Source organism: Cherax quadricarinatus, chromosome 13 (assembly GCF_038502225.1).
Source record: "Cherax quadricarinatus isolate ZL_2023a chromosome 13, ASM3850222v1, whole genome shotgun sequence".
NCBI lineage: Eukaryota > Metazoa > Arthropoda > Malacostraca > Decapoda > Parastacidae > Cherax > Cherax quadricarinatus.
Genome location: NC_091304.1, coordinates 27,293,755 through 27,321,016, shown reverse-complemented (window position 1 = coordinate 27,321,016; position 27,262 = coordinate 27,293,755). Strand labels below are relative to the sequence as shown.

General features: G+C 39.4%; 1 protein-coding gene across 1 annotated transcript in view; it reads left to right on the top strand.

The window, feature by feature from the left end:
- LOC128688715 (uncharacterized) overlaps positions 1-27,262 on the top strand; it is a 95,069-nt gene that overhangs the window by 52,920 nt on the left and 14,887 nt on the right. The window contains exons 6-8 of the mRNA XM_053776707.2: positions 6,694-6,826; positions 7,039-7,277; positions 26,111-26,313. Of these exons, the coding sequence (XP_053632682.1) occupies positions 6,694-6,826; positions 7,039-7,277; positions 26,111-26,313 (575 nt within the window). The remainder of the gene's footprint in view (positions 1-6,693; positions 6,827-7,038; positions 7,278-26,110; positions 26,314-27,262) is intronic.

The window sequence follows — 27,262 nt, the reverse complement described above, 5'->3', positions numbered from 1 at the left end:
TCTTGCCAGAAGGGTGCTTTACACTACAGTTTTTAAACTGCAACATTAACACCCCTCCTTCAGAGTGCAGGCACTGTACTTCCCATCTCCAGGACTCAAGTCCGGCCTGCCGGTTTCCCTGAACCCCTTCATAAATGTTACTTTGCTCACACTCCAACAGCATGTCAAGTATTAAAAACCATTTGTCTCCATTCACTCCTATCAAACACGCTCACGCATGCCTGCTGGAAGTCCAAACCCCTCGCACACAAAACCTCCTTTACCCCCTCCCTCCAACCTTTCCTAGGCCGACCCCTACCCTGCCTTCCTTCCACTACAGACTGATACACTCTTGAAGTTATTCTGTTTCGCTCCATTCTCTCCACATGTCCGAACCACCTCAACAACCCTTCCTCAGCCCTATGGACAACAGTTTTGGTAATCCCGCACCTCCTCCTAACTTCCAAACTACGAATTCTCTGCATTATATTCACACCACACATTGCTCTCAGACATGACATCTCCACTGCCTCCAGCCTTCTCCTCACTGCAACATTCATCACCCATGCTTCACACCCATATAAGAGCGTTGGTAAAACTATACTCTCATACATTCCCCTCTTTGCCTCCAAGGACAAAGTTCTTTGTCTCCACAGACTCCTAAGTGCACCACTCACCCTTTTCCCCTCATCAATTCTATGATTCACCTCATCTTTCATAGACCCATCCGCTGACACGTCCACTCCCAAATACCTGAATACATTCACCTCCTCCATACTCTCTCCCTCCAATCTGATATCCAATCTTTCATCACCTAATCTTTTTGTTATCCTCATAACCTTACTCTTTCCTGTATTCACTTTCAATTTTCTTCTTTTGCACACCCTACCAAATTCATCCACCAATCTCTGCAACTTCTCTTCAGAATCTCCCAAGAGCACAGTGTCATCAGCAAAGAGCAACTGTGACAACTCCCACTTTATGCGTGATTCTTTATCTTTTAACTCCACACCTCTTGCCAAGACCCTCGCACTTACTTCTCTTACAACCCCATCTATATAATTTTTACAATCTCTTTTGTCCCTCTTCCCTTTATATAAAGGAACTATACATTCTCTCTGCCAGTCCCTAGTATATGGGAAGGTAATATTACAGAAAGTAAGTGTTAGTGTTCATCATAAATTATTTAATTAAGGTTAAACAAGTTTGTAATGGATGTAACTAAAGGGCTACATAAAATAACAGGTGGATGGAAAAATGTTAAAAAAATCTAAAGTTAAAGCAGAATAGATGGACACTGATAAGAATGTGTTATGTTTGGATAGATAGTCAAATTTTATTACTAAAAGTTACAGGGTATTGATCTATCTCGGGGATTATATCTCTTCGTACATTCTTTGGAAAGCTTGTTATGAGAAGCTTGTCTGAGGTGGAGGAATGTATTTTAAAATAATTAAGCAGTCAGCAAACTTCTGCATTCAGATGTTTTTTATATTATTGTTTGCTGAAAAACTCAGATGTAGCTACTTCTATTAAACAAATTTAATGGATCTTCTTTCAACAAATCAGCCACATCCCACCGAGGCAGGGTGGCCCAAAAAGAAAAACAAAAGTTTCTCTTTTTAAATTTACTAACACATACAGGAGAAAGGGTTACTTGCCCCTTGCTTCCAAATTTAATGGCTATTGAAACATTACTGCAAATTAATGTTTGGCCCAGTGTGAAACAGGAATGAGCAAGATACAGTGGAACCTCTACTTGCGAGTTTAATCCGTTCCATGACCTTGCTCGCAACTGGATTTGCTCGTTTGCAGAGTCAGTTTTCCTCATTTAAATTAATTGAAATGCAATTAATCCATTCCAGTGGAATTCTGTACTTCAATAATTTCGCTAATATCAACTCTACGGCTTATTTATCTATCTCACTTCATCTAATATGACATAATAAACAATATGAATAACATAGAAACATGATATATACTCTAGAATGAATAAAATATGTCATTCATGTAGTGGTATGGGCGGTGTCGGTGGTGGACGAGAGTTTGTCTGGACACCGGGCAAAATACTTAATGAATAATTTTGCTAATATCATCTATATGGCTTATTTGTATATCACAGTTCATCTAATATGACATAACAGACAATATAAATAACATAGAAACACGATATATACTCTAGAATGAATAAAATATGTCATTATGTAACAGGTGGAGGCGGCCACAACCGCTCCCTCTTTGTTGTGGTAAACACTGCCATCTAGTGACGGCCTTTTGAAGCCATCTATTATTATAATTATTATATGTAGTACATTATTATTATATATGTATTATACAGGGGGAAAGAGGAGTGATTGGTGGAATGTTGAAGTAAAGGGTGTGATAAAAGAGAAAAAGGTAGCTTACGAGAGGTTTTTACAAAGCAGAAGTGTTATAAGAAGAGCAGAGTATATGGAGAGTAAAAGAAAGGTGAAGAGAGTGGTGAGAGAGTGCAAAAGGAGAGCAGATGAAAGAGTGGGAGAGGCACTGTCAAGAAATTTTAATGAAAATAAGAAAAAATTTTGGAGTGAGTTAAACAAGTTAAGAAAGCCTAGGGAAAGTATGGATTTGTCCGTTAAAAACAGAGTAGGGGAGTTAGTAGATGGGGAGAGGGAGGTATTAGGTAGATGGCGAGAATATTTTGAGGAACTTTTAAATGTTGAGGAAGAAAGGGAGGCGGTAATTTCATGCACTGGCCAGGGAGGTATACCATCTTTTAGGAGTGAAGAAGAGCAGAATGTAAGTGTGGTGGAGGTACGTGAGGCATTACGTAGAATGAAAGGGGGTAAAGCAGCTGGAACTGATGGGATCATGACAGAAATGTTAAAAGCAGGGGGGGATATAGTGTTGGAGTGGTTGGTACTTTTGTTTAATAAATGTATGAAAGAGGGGAAGGTACCTAGGGATTGGCGGAGAGCATGTATAGTCCCTTTATATAAAGGGAAAGGGGACAAAAAAGATTGTAAAAATTATAGAGGAATAAGTTTACTGAGTATACCAGGAAAAGTATACGGTAGGGTTATAATTGAAAGAATTAGAGGTAAGACAGAATGTAGAATTGCGGATGAGCAAGGAGGCTTCAGAGTGGGTAGGGGATGTGTAGATCAAGTGTTTACATTGAAGCATATATGTGAACAGTATTTAGATAAAGGTAGGGAAGTTTTTATTGCATTTATGGATTTAGAAAAGGCATATGATAGAGTGGATAGAGGAGCAATGTGGCAGATGTTGCAAGTTTATGGAATAGGTGGTAAGTTACTAAATGCTGTAAAGAGCTTTTATGAGGATAGTGAGGCTCAGGTTAGGGTGTGTAGAAGAGAGGGAGAATACTTCCCGGTAAAAGTAGGTCTTAGACAGGGATGTGTAATGTCACCATAGTTGTTTAATATATTTATAGATGGGGTTGTAAAAGAAGTAAATGCTAGGGTGTTTGGGAGAGGGGTAGGATTAAATTATGGGGAATCAAATTCAAAATGGGAATTGACACAGTTACTTTTTGCTGATGATACTGTGCTTATGGGAGATTCTAAAGAAAAATTGCAAAGGTTAGTGGATGAGTTTGAGAATGTGTGTAAAGGTAGAAAGTTGAAAGTGAACATAGAAAAGAGTAAGGTGATGAGGGTATCAAATGATTTAGATAAAGAAAATTGGATATCAAATTGGGGAGGAGGAGTATGGAAGAAGTGAATGTTTTCAGATACTTGGGAGTTGACGTGTCGGCGGATGGATTTATGAAGGATGAGGTTAATCATAGAATTGATGAGGGAAAAAAGGTGAGTGGTGCGTTGAGGTATATGTGGAGTCAAAAAACGTTATCTATGGAGGCAAAGAAGGGAATGTTTGAAAGTATAGTAGTACCAACACTCTTATATGGATGTGAAGCTTGGGTGGTAAATGCAGCAGCGAGGAGATGGTTGGAGGCAGTGGAGATGTCCTGTCTAAGAGCAATGTGTGGTGTAAATATTATGCAGAAAATTCGGAGTGTGGAAATTAGGAGAAGGTGTGGAGTTAATAAAAGCATTAGTCAGAGGGCAGAAGAGGGGTTGTTGAGGTGGTTTGGTCATTTAGAGAGAATGGATCAAAGTAGAATGACATGGAAAGCATATAAATCTATAGGGGAAGGAAAGAGGGGTAGGGGTCGTCCTCGAAAGGGTTGGAAAGAGGGGGTAAAGGAGGTTGTGTGGGCGAGGGGCTTGGACTTCCAGCAAGCGTGCATGAGCGTGTTAGATAGGAGTGAATGGAGACGAATGATACTTGGGACCTGACGATCTGTTGGAGTGTGAGGAGGGTAATATTTAGTGAAGGGATTCAGGGAAACCGGTTATTTTCATATAGTCGGACTTGAGTCCTGGAAATGGGAAGTACAATGCCTGCACTTTAAAGGAGTGGTTTGGGATATTGGCAGTTTGGAGGGATATGTTGTGTATCTTTATACGTATATGCTTCTAAACTGTTGTATTCTGGGCACCTCTGCAAAAGCAGTGATAATGTGTGAGTGTGGTGAAAGTGTTGAATGATGATGAAAGTATTTTCTTTTTGGGGATTTTCTTTCTTTTTTGGGTCACCCTGCCTCGGTGGGAGACGACCGACTTGTTGAAAAAAAAAAAAAAAAAAATGTATTATACATATACATAATATACATATTATATTATAATAATTATTATTATTATTATTATACTTATTGTTATTATTCATATTATTATTATACGTATTATTATTATTATATATTATCGTTATTATTATTATTATAATTATTATTATATAAATTATTTGTAATTTTTATTCACACAAAAAATATAAGATTTACTCTTATTCCTTATTGCAATAATTGTATAAATATGTCAACCCATTCACTACTGCATGTTGGAATGGACAGTTTACTCTGAAACAGCCAAGCACTGGACCATTTCTCCTAGGTTGAGCTCAATTTCAAGGCACTTTTCATCATGAAAGCAATCAAAATCATATCTATTACTGTAATATATCTTCCATTCTATCAAATGAGACCAAAATAACGAGAATACAACCATAAAAACCATTCGAAATTACCGCTAAGGGGTGGCTAACTGCTGAGAAGTGAACTCCATTATTTATGCTTAGATTTCCTTCATTATTATTATTATTATTATTATTATTATTATTATTATTATTATTATTATTATTATTATTATTATTATTATCATTATTATTATATAAATAATTTGTAATTTTTATTCACACAAAAAATATAAGATTTACTGTGACGTCATTTGTTTACACTGAAACAGCCAAGCAATGGACCATTTCTCCTAGGTTGAGCTCTATTTCAAGGTACTTTTCGTCGTCAAAGCAATCAAAATCATATCTATTTCTGTAATTTATCTTCCATTCTATCAAATGAGACCAAAAAAACAAGAATACAACCATAAAACCCATTCAAAATTACTGCTAAGGAGTGGCTAACTGCTGAGAAGTGAACTCCATTATTTATGCTTAGATTTCTTTCATTTTTGGTGTACATTAAGAAGCATTTTTCCATCATACATTGCCCAAGTTTCAATAAGATAGTCCAACAAACAAATGAGATACAATTCCCGAGATCAAGAGCAAGAGCCCCTCACCAGTGTCAAGGAACCTGCCTTGAGGTCTGCTCGCTTGTGGAAATTTTGCTCGCGTATGGAAGCAAAAAATCGACCCATTGACTGCTCGTATTTGGAAAAACTCGCACGTGGACACGCTCGCAAGTAGAGGTTCCACTGTATATTACTGTACTATTCTTTATTCAAACCTTGACATTATGTAATGTTGTAAAATTTGTCAATTTTTCATGTCTACATAGTATATCTAGTGGTAATGGATTTTTAACAAACTTTAACCCTAAAACTGGCCAAACATAGATCTATGTTCACTTGCATAGTGCTCTGAATATTTTGGGAAAAAAAATTTTTTGTTTGTTTGTTTAAAATGAAGAGTACATTTTTCCCAGCGTCCCTGAATTTTGTCATACTGCGCACACTGAGTGCACAGACCCATTCTTTCATGCCTAGGCAACTCAGGCCTATCGTGCCAAGGTTGAAAGCATGTAAAATAAAACGTGGATCCACGTTCAGAGTGCTACGCACGTGAACGTAGATCTACCTTTAGACTGTTTAAGGGTTAAGAATAGAATTTTTTATATTGAACATGTGACTTTTTATCATTAACATGGACCCCTGGCTGTCTTCAAGAAGGCACCAGACATGCACCTAAAGTCAGTACCTGATAAGTCGGGCTGTGGTTCGTACGTCTGTTTATGTGCACCCGGCAGTAAGAGCCTGGTTGATCAGGCCCTGATCCACTGTGAGGCCTGTTCACAGACCGGGCCGTGGGGGGCATTGATTCCTGAATCCCTCTCTAGGTATACTCCAGGTATAAGGTGTTGCACAGCAGAAAAGAATGAGTGTTGGATTCACACAGTGGAGAACGCGTGTGAGGGAGATTGGAACTTGGAAATTAAATAACCATACTTTGTTATGGGACTCTGAACGTACTTTATAGATGCAGATTACCTACACATTACCACAAAGAGTCAAAACGTTAGGGAATCAATTTGCTCACTAACCTGGATTTTGGCCGTGGTGGAGTTTATACTTTTCTGATGTACAACTCTTCATATTGGTGCTAGGTAGTACATCACACGTTTGTTTTTCATTTTAGTTTGGTTGGCAGTCGAAGGACCTTGATCTACTTGCTGCAGGAAGTCTTGCTGGTCACTTGATTGAATGTGGAGCACAGGCAACTGGTGGTATATACACTGACTGGCATACAGTTCCAGACTGGCATAACATTGGTGAGACTCACTAATCAAAAGCAACAGCAGCTAAGGTGTACTAACATATTCATGCTTGTGGATTATGCAACTATGATTATATTTTGTAAAAATAAAATCATAGTTGTGTAACTTTCTTTACTTCTCTGCCAATAATTTAGAGAATTTAAGAATGGAATGACACTTTATTTGTATTTTATTTGTTTATAATAGTATATATATTTTTCACCTAGGTTTTCCTATAGCAGACGTCTCAAACACGGGCACCATACTTATCACGAAACCCTCTGGGACTGGTGGCATAGTTAACTGTGGAACTATTGCCGAACAGATGCTCTATGAGATTGGCGACCCTCGTGCTTACATACTGCCAGATGTGGTGTGTGACTTCTCTAGTGTGAAGCTGAGTCAAGTGGAGGAAGGAGTAGTTGTAACTGGAGCTAAGGGAAAGCCTCCCACAGACTCATATAAGGTGAATTTTTAATTATTTTTTTTTTTAATTTGATTAGAGTACAGCCTCTCCTCACTTAGCGACGTACTCATTTATCAATGCCTCAGACTTAAAACGGGCTCTCTAACTGGTATTTATACCTAAATGTATATTAGAGCTGATTTTCTCTATTCTGTTTATTTCAACATACAGTACAGTACTGTATAAACATTTAAAAGTATACTAGAAATGTTATAAATACTGCACAGGTGACATTAAAACAATATCAAAGATGGTTGACATAAACCCACTACCATTATAGTATGCTCCTCACTTAGTGATGAATTCATTTAACGACGTGGTCTTAGAAACAGAACTCTATCATTAAGTGAGGAGAGACTATATTAAACTAAATAGGCATTCCTGACTCAATATTAACCCTTTGAGGGTCTGTCCTATAGTTCTCTGGCCTTGAAGCCAGGGCCCAAGCTCAGCTCAGCTCACTCAGATAAGCTGTGAGCGGTAAATTTGGGCCTAGATATGAGAGAATGAATCTACGTGGTAAGTGTTCACCATATAAAACAAATCCTGCAGCACGCAGTGCATAATATGAAAAAAACTGACCGTGTTGTGTAGTGTCACCGTGTTCTTTCATGTTTTTCACGGTCTCTCTTGTGTGCTAGAACTTTAAGCTGTGCCAGTGAACTTGTAAGATATATCCCTCTAGCAGAAAATAATATCTACTGAAGTCAGTGTACAAAAACAAAGCATAGCCATACTCTCAGAGGGGAATTTTAGGGAGAGGCGAGCCTTTTTTCAGTGATCAGGACATTAAAATTGAAAAATTATGGAAAAAAAAATGTTTTTTTACTAAAAATAGTGCAAAATTCTGGCAACATTTTGATGTAATCAGCTTCTTTCTATCATATTTATAAGTATGTTTTTCATTAAATGTATTTTTTTTGTTCTTGCTGTCAGCAAAAATACATGTTGGCAATTAGCAGTTTTTTTTTTCTCTCTAAAAATTACAATTTTTATGATTATTTCATTGTAAATACTCTACATGGCAAATTGTGTGCTGGCTAGTGTGTGGAGCACAGTGAGTGAGTCCCTTAGTAGCCTGCAGGCTGTAAAGAAGGTTGGAGGGGTGTAGCACGCTGAGAGTTGGCGCGCCACTTCCCTAGAGTTTCACACTCAAAAAAAAAAAAAAAACTCAGTAATAAGTTATTGACATTGTAATCCCTCTCCTGCAATAGGTATTCATTGGATTGTCATGATTTTTGCAGACGTTATTGAGGAATGATGGCTCTACAAACACTCTGGGAGGATTTGTGATATTGTGAACAGCATTTTGTAATATTTTTCTCCACAAAAAAAAAAAAACTAACTATCTTTCATCTGATGTTAACTAGAGCATTGTACATCTTCAGAATTTAGTAGAACAAGGAAAGTTATAGGACCCATGAAATTGTGCATAATTTATTTTTTCTACCTAACTTGAAGGCTAACAGTCAAAACAAACAGCCAATAAAACTGGTTATAAATGACCATTATTTTTAAATGGGTGGACCAGTAAGCCAGTGGAAGGCCTTGGTCAGATGACCAAAGCTCCAAAGGCAGGTCATCATCTGACTAAGACCCACGTCAGGAAACACTTGTCCTGTTTCCTGACAAACCTTACCTAACCTAACCTAACAGCCTATATGCTTTTTTTTTTATGCTGCTTAATCCACTGTCAAAATCTCATTGAAATTGAACCCAAAAAAAAAAAATTGGTGATTCCACTCGCCCCTCCCTTAGGCCTAGCGTACCGGTGAAAATAATATTAAAACTTTTTTGTCAGAGGAAAGACAGTCTCTTTGATAATACAGTGGATCCTTAGCTAACGATGGCATCACCTAGTGTTAAATCCAGCTAATGATACATTTTAACGCAAAAATTTTGCCTCAGCTAACGCTAAAAAACTCACCCTAGGCGATTCGTTCGAGACGCGTGGGTAGGTGCCAGTGTTTACAAGCCTGCCAGTGCGGTCGCATCCACGCATACAATCGGAACATTTCATATTATCACAGCGTTTTTAGTGATTGTACCTGCAAAATAAGTCACCATGAGCCCCAAGAAAGCTTCTAGTGCCAACCCTGCAGGAAAAAGGGTGAGAATTACTATGGATATGAAGAAAGAAATTAAGGAAATGTGTGCAATGTGGGTTGAAGTGCAAACCTTTATGGATGAAAATCACCCTCACACAGCTATTGCAAGCCGTGCTGGTGACTATTACAATGACAATGTTTTGAACCACTTTAGACAAATCATTAAGGAACGGGAGGTACAGGCCTCTATGGACAGATATGGTGTGCGACAGAGGTCCAGTGACTCAAGCTGGTCCTAGTGGTACAGTGGACCCCCGCCTTATGATATTAATCCGTTCCTGAGAGCTCATCGTAAGCCGAAATTATAGTTAGCCGAATTAATTTTCCCCATAAGAAATAATGGAAATCAAATTAATCCATTCCTGACACCCCAAAGTATGAAAAAAAAAAATTGTTTACCATATGAAATATTAATTTTAACACACAAACTGAAGAAGACATGCACAATTACTACTCTACTAAGAATAGAATATGTGACACTTACTTTTATTGAAGATCTGGTGATGATTGATGGGATGGGAGGAGGGGAGTGTGTGGAAGTTATTGTTTAGAAGGGGAATCCCCTTCCATTAGGACTTGAGGTAGCAAGTCCTTTTCCGGGGTTACTTCCCTTCTTCTTTTAATGCCACTAGGACCAGCTTGAGAGTCACTGGACCTCTGTCGCACAACAAATCTGTCCATAGAGCTCTACCTCTCGTTCCTTTAAGACTTTCCTAAAATGGGCCATAACATTGTCATTGTACAGGTTGCCAACACGGCTTGCAGTAGCTGTGTCAGGGTGATTTTCATCCGTAAAGGTTTGCAGTTCAACCCACTTTTTACACATTTCCTTAATCTCTTTTTTCAATTCCATACTAATTCTCGCACTTTTTACCACAGGGATGGCACTAGAAGCTTTCTTGGGGTCCATGGTGACTTATTTTGCAGTTACAAGTACTAAAAACACTGGGATAATGTGAAATGTACCGAGTGTATGCGTATATGCGACCGCACTGGCTGGCTTGTAAACACTGGCGCTGAGGCCACACGTGGGACGCGTCCCAGACGAATCACGTAAGGCGAGTTTTTTATCGTGACACGAGGCAAAATTTTTGCATTCAAATGCTTCGTATGGCGGATTTAACGTAACGCGATGCGTTCATAAGGCAGGGGTCCACTGTAGTGTGTTATATAATGTACATAGTGTTGTTGTGTGTACCACAGTGGTACTGTAGTATATGGATAATAAATGATAAGGTGAAATTTAAAACTGAAGAGTTAGGCCCAAAGAGGCAGGTTCATGTTGTAAACAGTTGCCAGCAGTCATCAGAACCCTCCCACGCAGGTCGGCCAGTACCTGACCTATAATTAGTGATACCATGGAGTAAAACATTACTGTTGAAATACGAAGAGGTGCAAAATCTCAAGGATATACGAAAAGTGTACAGTTTTGTAGAAATACAGTGGACCCCCGACATTCGATGGCATCGACATTCGATAAATCTGACATTCGATGCATTTTAACGCAAAAATTTCGCCTCGACATTCGATGGAAAACCCGACGTTCGATACGATTCGTACGAAACGTGTCCACGTGTGGCCTGAACTGCCCCGTGTGTGCCAGTGTTTACAAGCCAGCCAGTGTGCGCACATCTAAGGATACATTGGGTACATTCCATATTATCCATATTATCACTGTTTTTGGTGCTTGTTTCTGCAAAATAAGTAACCATGGGCCCCAAGAAAGCATCTAGTGCCAACCCTTCGAGAAAAAAGGTGCTAATGACTATTGAAATGAAGAAAGAGATAATTGCAAAGTACGGAAGTGGAGTGCGTGTGTTGGAGTGCATGATGATTTGGTAAAGAAATTGCCTGCAACTAGTGGTGATGTGAGTGAATTTAAGGCCAGCAAAGGTTGGTTTGAAAGATTTAAGAATCGTAGTGGCATACACAGTGTGGTAAGGCATGGTGAGGCTGCCAGTTCAAGTCCTAATAGAAGGGGATTCCCCTTCTAAACACTAACACCCCCCCCCACTCTCCCCTCCTCCGATCCCATCAATCATCACCAGATCTTCATTAAAGGTAAGTTTCAATTATTCTATTGTTATTAATCTATTGTTATTGTAATTATTCTATTGCATTAAACTTAATATTTCATGTGGTAAATTTTTTTTTTCATACTTTTGTGTGTCTTGCATGGATTTATTTAATTTCAATTATTTCTTATGGGGAAAATTAATTCGACTTTCGATATTTTCGACATTTGATGGCTCTCAGGAACGGATTAATATCGAATGTTGGGGGTCCACTGTATGATAAATAGTGTATAGTTGTTAGTACTTATTGTGATGAAGTGACGTATATAGTTTGTGGTAAACCTGTAGTTAGCAGTCGCAGTATACACAACAAAAATCATTATTCCTCCAGTAATCTTCACGTACAGAAGCCACTGGCTCCCAAACATGCAAGTTATACTTTCTTTATCAAACTGAACACATATTACTCTGTTTAATATTTTTCCAGTAGTACAAGAATGGTATACAATACCGACAAGATGAAATTAAGACATGTGCAACATCTGGGTATCTTTATTGTAGATGTTTTGCCATCCAGTGACTTGATCAATACAAATTCCAGGACATAACTTGAAGACAGTAGAACTATATACAGAGGATGAGGTAATCAGTCCCTCAACCTTGGAGTTGGTGCGAAGCACCGTAGTCATGGAGATTCTGAAGCAGAAGCAAGGAGCCTGGCGCTTATATACTAACGTCAGATTAGTACATAAGTGCTACACGTCCCATTTCCACCTGATGTTAGTATATAAGCGCCAGGCTCCTTGCTTCTGCTTCAGAATCTCCATGACTACAGTGCTCTTCGCACCAACTCCAAGGTTGAGGGACTGATTACCTCATCTTCTGTATATAGTTCTACTGTCTTCAAGTTATGTCCTGGAATTTATATTGATAAAGCCACTGGATGGCGAAACGTCTACAATAAAGATGCCCAGATGTTGCACATGTGACTTAATTTCATTTTTCCAGTAGTCCTTTTCATGAGCTAGTCCAAAATCACCCAGTGAGCCTAATCCGGATTTGCCCGGATTTATCCAATGACTGGATTCAAACGGATTCATTGATAACAAGGTATCCTCTGACTGGTTTCACTAACTGACGGGGCTCTATGTGCTCTTATCAAACACTCAAACAGTAACTGTTAAGGTGATTATTAGTAAAAAGATATACAGTGATCCACTAACTGGATTCGTCTGGATTCGCTGGATTCTGGCGGATTCAAACGGTTTCGTTGGAAATAAAGCCAAATGGGAAGAAGTTACAAAAAATTAAATACATCGAGGAATTATAGACTAGCTAGCTAGGGGAGTTGTCAAGTATTGTAAGATGACCACCACCATGAAGATCTGTGTAGTCTGCAGAAAGGGTAAGGGACAAAAACATGCCTGGATTGCTTGCCATCTCTGTGGTCACTGGTCCCGTGGTATATGCTGGGATTTTAAACCAGTGACCACACATGACATAAACTCAGATAGATGTTTTTGGGTCTGCCCAAACGAGATACACCTGTATGAGGAAATGACATCTATATTAAAAGACAAGAACACAAATAAAACATCCTTCTTAAAAGACATGTCAGCATGTATGACACCTGGGAAAATAAGATGGGTGGTAGGGACGGGGCTGTCTTGGACAGTGCTCCTGAGGGTGCTAGTGTTGTCCTGGAGGAAAGTGCTCCAGAGAGTGCAACTTCCCCTCCTGTTACTTATTTCACCCAGAAATGTGTCACTCATCATTCCATGAAAGAAAATGCTACAATGCATACTGCCAGGCACATCATCTAAAGGGGACTAGAAAAGACACACCAGCCAGACAATGGAAAACAAGAGATAGGAGCCACAACCTCTCCAGAGACAGGGGTTTTTTAGGGCTAGGAGGGAAAAAGACTGGCAAGAAATGACAATAATCCTACACCACCTGAAAACACTTCTGGAACAGAGGCACAGACATTGGCTTTTACTCCAGAACAACAGATATTAGAGCCAGCAAATAAAACCCCCCTAAATTCCACCAATACAACAATATTTATCTTTGCAAACATACAGGGTCTAAAGCCGTCGAAAAACAACAAAATTCCTTACGTCAAGGGACTGCTCACGCTGGACCTCATCTTCACTAACAATGATGATCTGATACGTAATGTAACTGTATCAAAGACAATACACTCAGATCACAACATAAAAAGAGGTACAGACATGTATGCACAGGGCTCCAGACCAGCAAAATGTGAGCAGTCATGAAGGTCTCTTCATGAAATTCAATTTCAATAACAAAAACATACAATTGGATCAAGTAAACCATGTCCTAAATGAAACAAGCTGGGAAGATATCCTAAACAACACGGATCCGAACATTTGCCAATATATCTGAAATACGATAGGAGGCACTAGTCAATGAATTTGCAAATATCGAATTTAAGCTGAAAGAATCTTATAGGAGACAAGAATCACAGGAAGAACTAAAAGCCATAAAGGAAATTGAAAAAACCCAAAATACTTCTTCTCTTATGCCAAACCTAAGGGAAAAACAACATCCAGCATTGGGCCCCTGCTTAGGCGGGATGGGACATACACAGATGACAGCCAAGAAATGAGTGAGATGCTAAAGTCCCAATATGACTCAGTGTTCAGCGAGCCACTGCCCAGAGTAAGGGTTGACAATCCAAATGAATTATTTATGAACAAAACCCAAAATTTGGTCATCCGTGTTCATCAAGAATTGCAAGAAGCCCCTATCACATGCAGCATTTTATGGAGAGGAAGCATGGACACGAGTCATCCCATGTCCATGCTCCCTCCATAAAATGGCGGAAGATGTGACCATGTAAAGGTGGGGTACGGGTCAGTCATAATGAGGAGTACCCAGCAATTTAGTTTATGTGCTTTGGCAGATTATTTACTGCTGGAATCATGACCACACACTAAAAACAACAGACAGCCCCACTCCACAAAGGTGGCAGTAAAGCAATTGCAAAGAACTACAGACCGATAGCACTAACATCCCATATCATGAAAATCTTTGAGAGGGTTCTAAGAAGCAAGATAGCCAACCACCTAGATACCCATCAGTTGCACAACCCAGGGCAACACGGGTTTAAAGCAGGTTGCTCCTGCCTGTCCCAGCTACTGGACCACTATGACAAGGTCCTGGATGCTGTAGAGGATAAACAAAATACAGATGTAGTATACACAGACTTTGCAAAAGCTTTCTACAAGTGTGACCATGGTGTAATAGCACACAAAATGCGTGATAAAGGAATAACAGGAAAAGTTGGTAGATGGATCTACAACTTCCTGACAAATAGAACACAAAGAGTAATAGTAAACAGAGTAAAGTCCCAGGCAGCCACGGTAAAAAGCTCTGTTCCATAAGGCACAGTACTCGCTCCCATTCTATTCCTCATCCTCACTTCTGACATAGAGCTGTAGCTCTGTGTCTTCCTTTGCGGATGACACCCGGATTACCATGGCAGTGACCTCCATCAAAGACACCGTGAGACTCCAAGCAGACGTCAACCAAATCTTCGAATGGGCCACTCAAAACAATATGAAGTTCAATGAGGAGAAATTTCAACTATTCAGATATGGGAAACTTGAAGAAATTAAAAATGTGTCAGGGTATACGACAAATTCTAATCATACAATAGAGCAGAAAAGTAATGTGAAGGACCTGGGAGTGATAATGTCAGAGGATCTCGCCTTCAAAGACCACAACACTGTATCTACCTCATCCGCTAGGAAAATGATAGGATGGATAATGAGAACCTTCAAAACTAGGGATGCCAAGCCCATGATGATTCTCTTCAAATCGCTTGTGCTCTCTAGGCTGGAATACTGCTGTACACTAATGGCTCCCTTCAAGGCTGGCGACATTGCAGACCTGGAGAGTGTACAGAGAACTTTCATGGCACACATAAGTACGATAAGGCACCTAAACTACTGGGAATGATTGAAGGTCCTTCATCTATATTCCCTCGAATGCAGGCGAGAGAGATAATATACACTTGGAAGGTCCTGGAGGGATTGGTACCAAAGCTGCACATGTAAATCACTCACTATGAAAGCAAAAGACTCAGCAGGAGATACAACATTTCCCTGATGAAAAGCAGGGGTGCCACGAGTACACTGAGAGACAACACAATAAGTGTCTGGGGCCCAAGACTGTTCAGTTGCCTCCCAGCATACATAAGAGGGATTGCAATAGACCCCTGACTGTCTTCAAGAAGGCACTGGATAGGCATCTAAAGTCAGTACCCGACCAACTGGGTTGTGATGTGTACATCAGCTTGCGTGTGGCCAGCAGTAACAGCCTGGTTGATGAGACCCTGATCCACCATGAGGCCTGGTCTAAGATCAGGCTGCGGGGGCATTGGCCCCCGAAACCCTCTCCAGGTAAACTCCAGGTGTTTTTGGAATAAAGCAGCGAAGTTGCTATGTATTTTCGTCTGTTCTTTATGGTTATATTCGTGGTCTCTTCATCTCATTTGATAGAATGGAAGATATTTTACAGAAATAGAGATGATTTTGATTGATTTAAGCAGTGAAAATAGCTTAAAATTGAGCTCAAAGCAGAAATGTTCGATTTTTGCCGATGTTCAAGAGTAAATAAATCACATCACGCATCCAATACACATCAGCTGGTGGGTCTAATATACATTCACAAATGCGCTGATATATTTATATAATTATTACAATATTTCATAACAGTAAATCTTCTATTTTTTGGTGTGAATAAAAATTCTTTGTGAATTGAAGATCAAAATTAAATTCATCTGTAAAACCTGGAAACATAACTAATAAATAGAGGAAGTGTTATTTTAGTGCCAGGAATGCCCACATTGTTTATTCTGGATCCTATTTTGAAACTGGAATATTTTGAATTTTGTGTGAAATTGGCCAAATTACCAATTTCCGATCACTTTATTAGGTAGTTGAAATAGTTGATTGGGCAATTTCTTGTGCTCAGTAGATAAAATGGAACAAATACTAGCAAAACAGCTAAGAATTTGGTCTAAAGGAACAATGTAATTGGCCAAAAATAGGACTCAAAGTGGGCAAAAATCACCAATGCGTAAAAATCGCTGACTCAGCAAAAATCATGAGAGCGTAATTTCTTCAATTTTTTATCAAATTTTGTACTTTTTGTTTTATAGCCTTCAGCAAGGGATTCTTTACTATTTCACAAGAAAAAATAATAAAAATATTTTTTTTAAATTCTTGCACCCTGTGGGGAATTTTCAAATTGGGGGTCTGGACTCTCAAAAGGTTAAATGCTCAATAAAATTATGAAGATATACCAGAATGTCAGTACCTTTCAGGGACATTCAGTACAGATGTTGGCCTGTTGCTGTGACATTCTTCTTGACTGTCTTTTTTAAACACTTCACCCAAGCAAAGTTGTTTCATGTGCTTTTATCTTTCCCCATGTAATTTTTCATGCATAAAATGAAAATTCATTAGCTCTTATTTCATCACAAAGGAATGTTCTAACTTCCGTTTAATTCACCTGACAATTCAACTTGTCAATAGTAAGTCTTTCAGCTATGACTATTTCTTCTTTATCACAGTCATTTTCATCACTTATCTTCAACACTTTCATATTTGAGCAGCTCATGAACAACTTCATTCTCTTTGATACATAAAATCCTATAAAAGCATTGTTAACCCTTTGACTGTCGGAAGCCCCTTTCTGAAACTGTCATTCAATGTCGTAAAATTTTGGAAAAAAAAAAAATAGTTTTTTCTTACGAAATGATAGAGAATCTTTTCCCAATGGTAATGACACCAAAAGTACGAAATTTGGTCAAAAACTCACGGAATTATACTCCCGCGAAGTTAGTGGTCTCGGCGACATATATGCATCGGCGATTTCGCTGACATTGAACCCTGTTTTTGACCAATTCCATTGTTCCAGTTGACCAAACTCATAGCTATTTCGTTAGAACTCCATTTTTTCTATCAGTTGAGTACAAGAAACTGCCCATTTACCGATTTGAACTACCCAATAAAGTGCTCAGAAATTGGCAATTTGGCCAATTTCACGCAACACAAATAACCCGCACATAAAAGAGAGAAGCTTAAGACGACGTTTAGGTCCGACTTGGACCATTTACAAAGTCACACTAACCAGAAGTGGAGCAGGACAGCTATATATAAGCAGGAAGAGGTGGTGGTAGTAGTAGTAGTAGTACAAGAATGGTATATAATACCGACAAGATGAAATTAAGACACATACGCAACACCCGGGCATCCCTATCGTAGACGTTTCGCCATCCAGCCAGCCACTGGATGGCAAAACGTCCACAACAAAGACACCCAGACGCCGCACATGTGTCTTAATTTCATCAGTAGTAGTACATGTAGTAGTAGAAGAGGTAGTAGTAGTGGTAGAAGTGGGGAATAAGGAGGACGAGCCAGTCAAATACAAAGGAAGGGGAGCACTGCAAGAGAGCTAGGTGCAGCGTCTGGGTGTCTTCGTTGTGGACGTTTCGCCATCCAGTGGCTGGCTGGATGGCGAAACGTCTACGATAGGGATGCCCGGGTGTTGAGCATGTGTCTTAATTTCATCTTGTCGGTATTATATACCAGTCTTGTACTACTACTACTACTACCACCACCTCTTCCTGCCTATATATAGCCGTCCTGCTCCACTTCTGGTTAGTGTGACTTTGTAAATGGTCCAAGTCGGACTGAAACGTCGTCTTAAGCTTCTCTCTTTTATGTGCGGGTTATTTGTGTATCGTTCCAGTCACGGTATTGTGCCTTTTTTTGTTATTTATGGACCCCGCAGTTAAGCGTCATATTCTCTCCAACTTTTTTAATGTTCTTCCCTCTTTAAACCCCTCTTTCGGTCTTATGAGGCTGCTCTTATTGCTACCAGGCATCGTAAGAATCAGCTTCGCTTCCTACGTGACTGTCTTGCTGAACAAGTTCTGCCCCCTTCCTTCTCCCACTTCCTGAAAACCAACCCACTGGGCACTCCCTTTCCTGATCATGCCCGTCTCCTACTTCAACAGCTCATTCTTTCTACTAAATCACAGGTTGAAGATGCCTTCTTTACTTTCCGTCATTGTCAATGTGCTCTCTTTGCGGCTCTACCACAGGATCTCTGTAACCTTCTCTCTACCATTGCCTTTGACACTGCTTGCCTGAATACACAAATTCATTCTTCCAAACTACAGAATAAACTTCAACGTCTCATCTCAGCTAGCCCTTGGTCTAAATTCTCCCTCACTGACTGTGTTACTAACTTGTCTTCTGTCTCACTCTCTCAGTATGAGCTTGAACTTCTTGGTTTTGGCCTTTCCTTTGCCACTTCACCTACTCCTCACGCTGGTATTGCCCTGATTAGCTCTTTTGATTCCTTTCGTCAATCTCGCTCCCGTAATCTTCCTGACTTGTCCACTTTTCGTGGCGCCGCTCTCCTTCCTGCTCTTGTTAGTCTTTTTTCTAAGAATCACCACCTTCCACGCCATTACCAACTTGCCCTTTCTTCTCTTAAATCCAACACTAACATTGTCATACTATCTTCTGACAAAGGTAATTCAGTAGTTATCCTTGATCGCGAGGATTACCTCCGTAAAGCTGATGTCTTGCTCTCTGGCTCACGTACCTACACTCCTCTCGTTTCCAACCCTCTTGATTGCATCAAGAGAACTTTCAACAAGAAACTAAGGACTCTCTCCGACCTCTGTCCTCCTGACTTTGACCTTGTTCAACGGTTTCGTGTCATCTGTCCCTCTCTTCCATATTTCTATGGCCTTCCCAAAACTCATAAACCTGATATTCCTCTTCGTCCTATCATATCCTCTAGAGGTTCTGTCTCTTATTCTCTTGCTTCTTGGCTGGCCAAAACCCTCACTCCCTTTCTTGGTACTTTTTCTCCTGCCTACCTCCGTCACTCTCAAGACTTCATTGAACGGGTTCGCTCTCTCCCAACCTGTAAGATGCTTAGTCTTGACGTTGAGTCCCTCTTGATGATGTCCTTGATTTCCTTAGAGAGAAGGCCCATGAAGGGTTTCTACGTCTCCCTATACCTACTGATGTCTTTCTTGATCTTATCCGCCTCTGTGTGGACTCTAACTCCTTTTCCTTCCAAGGGAAATATTATTCTCAACCCTTCGGTGTTGCTATGGGCTCTCCTCTCTCTCCTGTCCTTGCTAATCTTTACATGGAATACTTTGAGACTGTTCTTCTTCCTACCCTCGATGTGCAACCTTCACTCTGGCTCCGCTATGTGGATGACATCTTTGCTCTGTGGCCTCATGACTCCAGTCTCTTCCAACCTTTTCTTGAAGCTCTTAATAATCTTGCCCCTTCCATTAAGTTTAAAGCTGAATGGGAATCTAATTCCTTGCTTCCTTTCCTTGATGTCCATGTCCACCGCTCAGATACAGGTTTTTCCTTTTCCGTTTACCGAAAACCTATGCACAGTGGCATGTACATTCACTACTTTTCCTATCATGCTTCCCCTGTCAAGAAAAGTGTTCTTATCTCCCTCTTTCTCCGTGCCCTCCGCATCTGTGATCCTCAGTTCCTTCCAGCAGAAATTTCCACTCTTCATAATTCGTTTTCCCGTCTTGGCTACCCTTCCCATTTCATAGACTCTGCCCTCTCACGTGCTAAACGTAATTTCTTCTTTCCCAAACTCTCTACTCCTGGGAACCCTTCTATCCTCTGCCTTCCCTACATTTCCGGTCTTTCTAATCTCAACAATTCTCTCCGTCCCTTAGACATCAAGCTTACCTTCCGCCAGACTAACACTCTGCGCACTAATCTCGTTCATACCTCTCCTCCCTCTACAGATGTTCCTGGTGTCTACTCTATTTCTTGCTCCTCCTGTCCTCTTCAATACTTTGGAGAAACTGGTCAATCTCTTTTTGACAGACTTAGGGAGCACAAAAATAGTGTTAGGCTTGCCGACACTAACAATGCTCTTTTCTGTCACGTCAGAGATCATAGCCATCCTATTGACTGGTCTTCTGCTAAAACTGTCTTCCCTACTTCCAACTCGAACAGTCGCTGTCTAGTTGAATCCTCTCTAATACACAACTTTCCTTGTATGAATCTTAGCCCTGGCTTTGTCTCTGTAGATGCCTTCCTCTCCCACTACATTGTAAAATGCTCCAAACTTCAGAACACCCGTGACTTAACCTGACTCCTCATTTTTTCTTTTTCTTTTTCTTCTTCTCCCTCTCCCTCTTCCCCTTTCCTCTTTCCTTTTTCTCCTCTGGGTTGTCTTTCTCTCTTCTGTCTCGTGTTTCTGTTCCTTCTTCATTTATTTCACCACTTCCCCTTTCATGCACCTCTGTGCGCTTGCTCTCCCTCTGTGGGCACCTAGCTCTCTTGCAGTGCTCCCCTTCCTTTGTATTTGACTGGCTCGTCCTCCTTATTCCCCACTTCTACCACTACCACTACTACTACCTCTTCTACTACTACTACTACTACTACTACTACTGATGAAATTAAGACACATGTGCGGCATCTGGGTGTCTTTGTTGTGGACGTTTCGCCATCCAGTGGCTGGTTGAATGGTGAAACGTCTACGATAGGGATGCCCGGGTGTTCCGCATGTGTCTTAATTTCATCTTGTTGGTATTATATACCATTCTTGTACTACTACTACTACTACTACCACCACCTCTTCCTGCCTATATATAGCCGTCCTGCTCCACTTCTGGTTAGTGTGACTTTGTAAATGGTCCAAGTCGGACCGAAACATCGTCGTAAGCTTCTCTCTTTTATGTGCGGGTTATTTGTTTATCGTTCCAGTCACGGTATTGTGCCTTTTTTTGTTATTAATTTCACGCAAATTAAAAAAGATGCCAATTTCAAAATAGGGTCCAGAATAAACAATGTAAACATTCTTAGTACTAAAATAACATATCCTCTGTTCATTAGTCACGTCTCTAGGCCCCTCTTATATTACTATTGCTTTCTATTTTGATTTTTATTCATACAAAAAATACAAAATTTACTGTTATGCAGAATAATGCATTATTGTGAAAATAGTATAAATAATATCAGTGCACTAGTGAAAGAATATTAGACTCCCCAGTTGACGTGTATTAGACGTGTGGCGTGATTTGCTTACTACTGAACATTGGTAAAAATCAAACATTTCCGCTACTTTGAGCTCAATTTCAAGGTTGTTTTCATTGTGAAACTAATCAAAATCATCTCTCTTTCTGTAATATGTTTTCCATTTTATCATGTGAGACCATGAAAACGAGAATACAATGATAAATACTATATGAAAATACACCTCAAAGTCGGCATTTTAATAAAAAAAATGGTCAGTTTTTTTTCATTATGCACTGCGTGCTGCAGGATTTTTTTTAAGTGGTGCACACTGACCACACAGACCCATTCTCTCACATGTGGGCCTAGCAGCTTTCTCCTGCTTGATTTGAAGCCACTAGAATTTACGCTTATTAATACATCCGAAACAGTGGCGCATAAGACGTATATATACGACCAAAACAGTCAAAGGGTTAATATTTTCATCGGGTGAATTATCAATCATTGCAGGCCACAACTTATGCCAGCCTTTCTTAAATATTAATGTGTATACCTTCTCCCAAGCACTAGCACTGAAGTAAAGCATGTCTTTCAGGTTAATTTTTTTTTAGTAAATGTCTCTACAGTGTTGACAATATTTACCAAGTCTGACATACGTTTAATGAAAAGTGAGCATCCTTGGTCCTAGGGTTGGATAAGTGATGTATAGTTTGGTAGTAAATACACTGTAAACCTGTTTTGTACACATAAATTCAGCTTTGGGTGAGCTGAATAGTTGTCCATAATAATAATGAGAATTTTTCAATCTTCTAGTTGGTTTACAGATGTGCAGTGTGTTTTGGCTTCTGGTACAAAAAGATTTATAAACCATTCTAAGGCAAACTCAGTGGTAATCCAGCCATTTTTATTTGCATGGTATATAACACATAAAGTTGGAGTTGTCACAGTTGCTCTTTGCTGATGACACTGTACTCTTGGGAGATTTTGAAGAGAAGTTGCAGAGGTTGGTGGATGAATTTGGTAGGGTATGTAAAAGAAGAAAATTAAAAGTGAATACAGGAAAGAGTAAGGTTATGAGGATAACAAAAAGATTAGGTGATGAAAGATTGGATATCAGATTGGAGGGAGAGAGTATGGAGGAGGCGAATGTATTCAGATATTTGGGAGTGGACGTGTCAGTGGATGGGTCTATGAAAGATGAGGTGAATCATAGAATTGATGAGGGGAAAAGGGTGAGCGGTGCACTTAGGAGTCTGTGGAGACACAGAACTTCGTCCTTGGAGGCAAAGAGGGGAATGTACAAGAGTATAGTTTTACCAATGCTCTTATATGGGTGTGAAGCATGGGTGATGAATGTTGCAGCGAGGAGAAGGCTGGAGGCAGTGGAGATGTCATGTCTGAGGGCAATGTGTGGTGTGAATATAATACAGAGAATTTGTAGTTTGGAAGTTAGGAGGAGGTGCGGGATTGCCAAAACTGTTGTCCAGAGGGCTGAGGAAGGGTTGTTGAGGTGGTTCAGACATGCAGAGAAAATGGAGTGAAACAGAATGACTTCAAGAGTGTATCGGTCTGTAGTGGAAGGAAGGCGGGGTAGGGGTTGGCCTAGGAAAGGTTGGAGGGAGGGGGTAAAGAAGGTTTTGTGTGCGAGGGGCTTGGACTTCCAGCGGGCATGTGTGAGCGTGTTTGATAGGAGTGAATGGAGACAAATGGTTTTTAATACTTGACGTGCTGTTGGAGTGTGAGCAAAGTAACATTTATGAAGGGATTCAGGGAAACCTGCAGGCCAGACTTGAGTCCTGGAGATGGGAAGTACAGTTCCTGCACTCTGAAGGAGGGGTGTTAATGTTGCAGTTTAGAAACTGTAGTGTAAAGCACCCTTCTGGCAAGACAGTGATGGAGTGAATGACGGTGAAAGTTTTTCTTTTTCGGGCCACCCTGCCTTGGTGGGAATCGGCCAGTGTGTTAATAAAAATAAAAAAAAAATAACTGTGGAGAGTGTATAAATCTGTAGGGGAAGGAAGGCGGGGTAGGGGTCGTCCTCGAAAAGGTTGGAGGGAGGGGATAAAGGAGGTGTTATGAGCAAGGGGTTTGGACTTCCACAAGCATGCTTGAGCGTGTTAGATAGGAGTGAATGGAGACAAATGGTATTTGGGACCTGACAAGCTGTTGGAGTGTGAGCAGGGTAATATATAACCCGTAAACGGTCCAAACGTATATATACGTTTTTACCGCTACTGCCCCAAACGTATATATACGTTTTCTTTGTCATACATTCTACATTGCCACGATATGCCTGAGTCACCTAGACATGAGAGAATGGGTGTGTGCACTCACTGTGTGCCATATTAAAATAATTGGGGATGCCTGGGTACCATATGCTCTTTTTTCTTATTAAAAAAAATGATTTTTGTTTTTCTCAAAAAAGTTGGGGCACTACGGTAGAGAATGTATATACAGTATACGTTTGGACCATTTATGGGTTAATGAAGGGATTCAGGGAAACCAGTTATTTTTTATAACCAGACTTGAGTCCTGGAAATGGGAAGTACTACAATGCATGCACTCTAAAGGAGTTTGAGATACGTATTGGCAGTTTGGAAGGATATATTGTGTAGTTTTGTACATATATACTTCTAAACTGTTGTATTCTGGGAACCTCTGCAAAAACAGTGAGTATGTGTGAGTGAGGTGAAAGTGTTGAATGATGATGAAAGTATTTTCTTTTTGGGGATTTTCTTTCTTTTTGGGTCACCCTGCCTCGGTGGGAGATGGCAGACTTGTTGAAAAAAAAAAATAACTGTGTAAATTTTAATGCTTGCAAAGGCTCTAGAGTATTTTTTCTTATAACCAGTGGCTTGTATCTATGTGCACCCGCTATGTTTGAGCACCCTAAGATGATAACTCTGTTTATTTGATTGAGTCCTACGGGCTTTTCTTCATCGTCTGTTGGTAATCTTTCTGCATAGAATTTCAGTATTTGGTCCCTTGGCTCCTTTATATCATACAGTTGATGAACCAACACCATACATGCCCTACAATGTATGGAAATATTGTGATCCAGTTTTTTTAATAGTTCTACCTTATTTTGTGTTGATATGAATTGGTGTATACACTTGACACCACCACTGATACCTGCATCTTTCTTAACCCTTTCAGGGTCCAGACTCCCAGTCTGACACTTGTCCACAGGGTCCAAGAATTTTCAAACAATTTTTTTATTTTTTTCTGATGAAATTGTAGAGAAGCTTTTTCTGAAGGTAATAAAACAAAAAGTATGAAATTTGATGGAAAAATGACAAATTACACTATTGTGAATTTTGGTGCACTGGCGATATTTACGCATTGGCAATTTTGCCCGTTTTGACTCCCATTTTAGGCAAATTACATTATTCCAGTTGACCAAATTCTTAGCTGTTTTGCTAGTATTACTTCTATTTTATCAACTGAACACAAGAAACTATTTCAACTACCCAATAAAGTGATTAGAAATTGGTAATTTGGCCAATTTCACACAAAGTTCAAAATAAAAATATTTGTTTCAAAATAGGGTCCAAAATTAACAATGCAGACATTCCTGGCACTAAAATAACATTTCCTCTATTTACTAGTTATGTTTACAGGCTTTACAGATGAGTTCCATTTTAATTTTTTATTCACATAATGATTTTTTTATTCACACCAAAAAATAAATTTACTCTTATGCAATATTGTAATAATTGTATAAATAATATCAGCGCATTCATGAACGAATATTAGACCCACCAGTTGATGTGTATCGGATGTATGACATCAGCAAAAAATCGAACATTTCCACTACTTTGAGCTCAGTTTCACCCTATTTTCACTACTAAAACTAATCAAAATCATCTCTTTTTCTGTAACTTATCTTCTATTCTATCAAATGAGACCAAGAAACCGTGAATACAACCGTAAAAACCACATGAAAATACACCACGAAGTTTCTGCTTTAATCCATATAAAGCCGTAGTTTTTTCTCATTATGCACTGCGTGCTACAGGATATGTTTTATATGGTGCACTTACCACGTAAATCCATTCTCTCGTATCTAGGCCCAAATTTACTGCTCACAGCTTATCTGAGTGAGCTGAGCTCATGAGGTAGTACTACGACTTGGACCTTGGCTTCAAAGCCATAGAACTACGGGACAGACCCTCAAAGGGTTAAAAGCATAATTAGGTTTAAATGTTAGCAAAATATATGAAGAATTGCACAAAATCAGGGAATGGTCACCAACAACTGCAGTGTAAGCAAAACAAGTGCATATGGACTATGCATAGCATCATCTGTGGCTGTCCTCTTAATTTTGTCTGGACTAAAAGAGATGCCAGACCATCCATTGCTGGAAAAATCAGTGTTGTATCTGTATGTATCTACTGTAACCACAAATAAACATGCAAATTAATAAAACAGGCATGACACACAAAGCTGTGGAGGGTGTCTATATTTTTAAAAATGTTCAACCTTGTCATTGTAGATGTTTCAAATGTGGTGTGAGGACAGGTTGTATTATAATGAAAACTTAAATTGTAACATAGTAGTACCATAAACTTAGAGATACTTAGTTATATAACTTTAGTGTAGTTTTCTTTTATCATGTTGATCATCATTACATTATTACAAATATATTGTAGGTCAGTGCAACATACATGGATGGTTACAAAATGACAGCTGTGTGCTGTATTGGTGGCCCAAAGAGTAAAGAGAAAGGCAAAAAGACAGCGGAGGCCATCATATTGAGATGTCGTAATATTTTCAAGATGTTGAAAATTCCAGATTTTAAAAGGACACACATTCAAATCTTGGGAGGTGAAGACACCTATGGATCACATTCCAGGTACAGTAATGCAGATGTTACTCATAACCTCTTGCATGTAGTTTGAGAGGAGAGAGCTTAGATTTGGCAGTACAGTATTATACTGTATATTCAATAAATGATTTTAATATTTTTTACCCAGTTGAATTTATATCATACTGCTGGCATTGACCTTGAGAAGTTCATTATTTATAAATATAGTTGTTAAACTCCTAGCTAAAATAAACAGTTTGTGTTTATAAAGTAAGATAGATTTTATACAAAAATACTTAACAAAATTGCCTTTAGGAGGTGAAATTATTTTAATGTTACCAGTTGTCAGCAAAATGAAATGGAATAGTTCCACATGACAACACAACTGAATCAATTAGGTCAGGAATGAAAAAGTCCCAGGCAACTAAATGTGTCGTGCTGTCACCAAAAAATATAGCTCGAAACTCTACAATGTTATTTTATTAAAATAGCTCCCAGATTTTTATTTGAATATACAGCAGCTTACAAGTACAGTTTACCTTTCATGTCTGGTATTCCAGTAACCAGAAGCTGTCAATTACTTTTTTCCTTATTTTTTTATAATTAAATTACAAAATATGAATTTGATACAGCAAGAGTGGCTGGTGGAGTTAATGGCTGGGCAAAGGTAATAGTAGTGGCCTACAATGGTGAGGGACAGGAGCTAATATTGTACTGTACTTGTCATACTGGCCAGGTTGTGGCAGCCACCAACAGAATTCTTTAATTGTTTAGTGAATGTGTGGGGAGTTTTGAACCAAGTGTGAGAGTACTTGTGGTTGGGGATTTCAGTGCTAAAGTGGGTAAAAATGTTGTGGAAGGAGTAGTAGGTAAATTTGGGGTGCCAGGGATAAATGAAAATGGGGAGCCTTTAATTGAGCTATGTGTAGACAGAGGTTTGGTAATAAGTAATACATATTTTATGAAAAAGAGGATAAATAAATATACAAGGTATGAT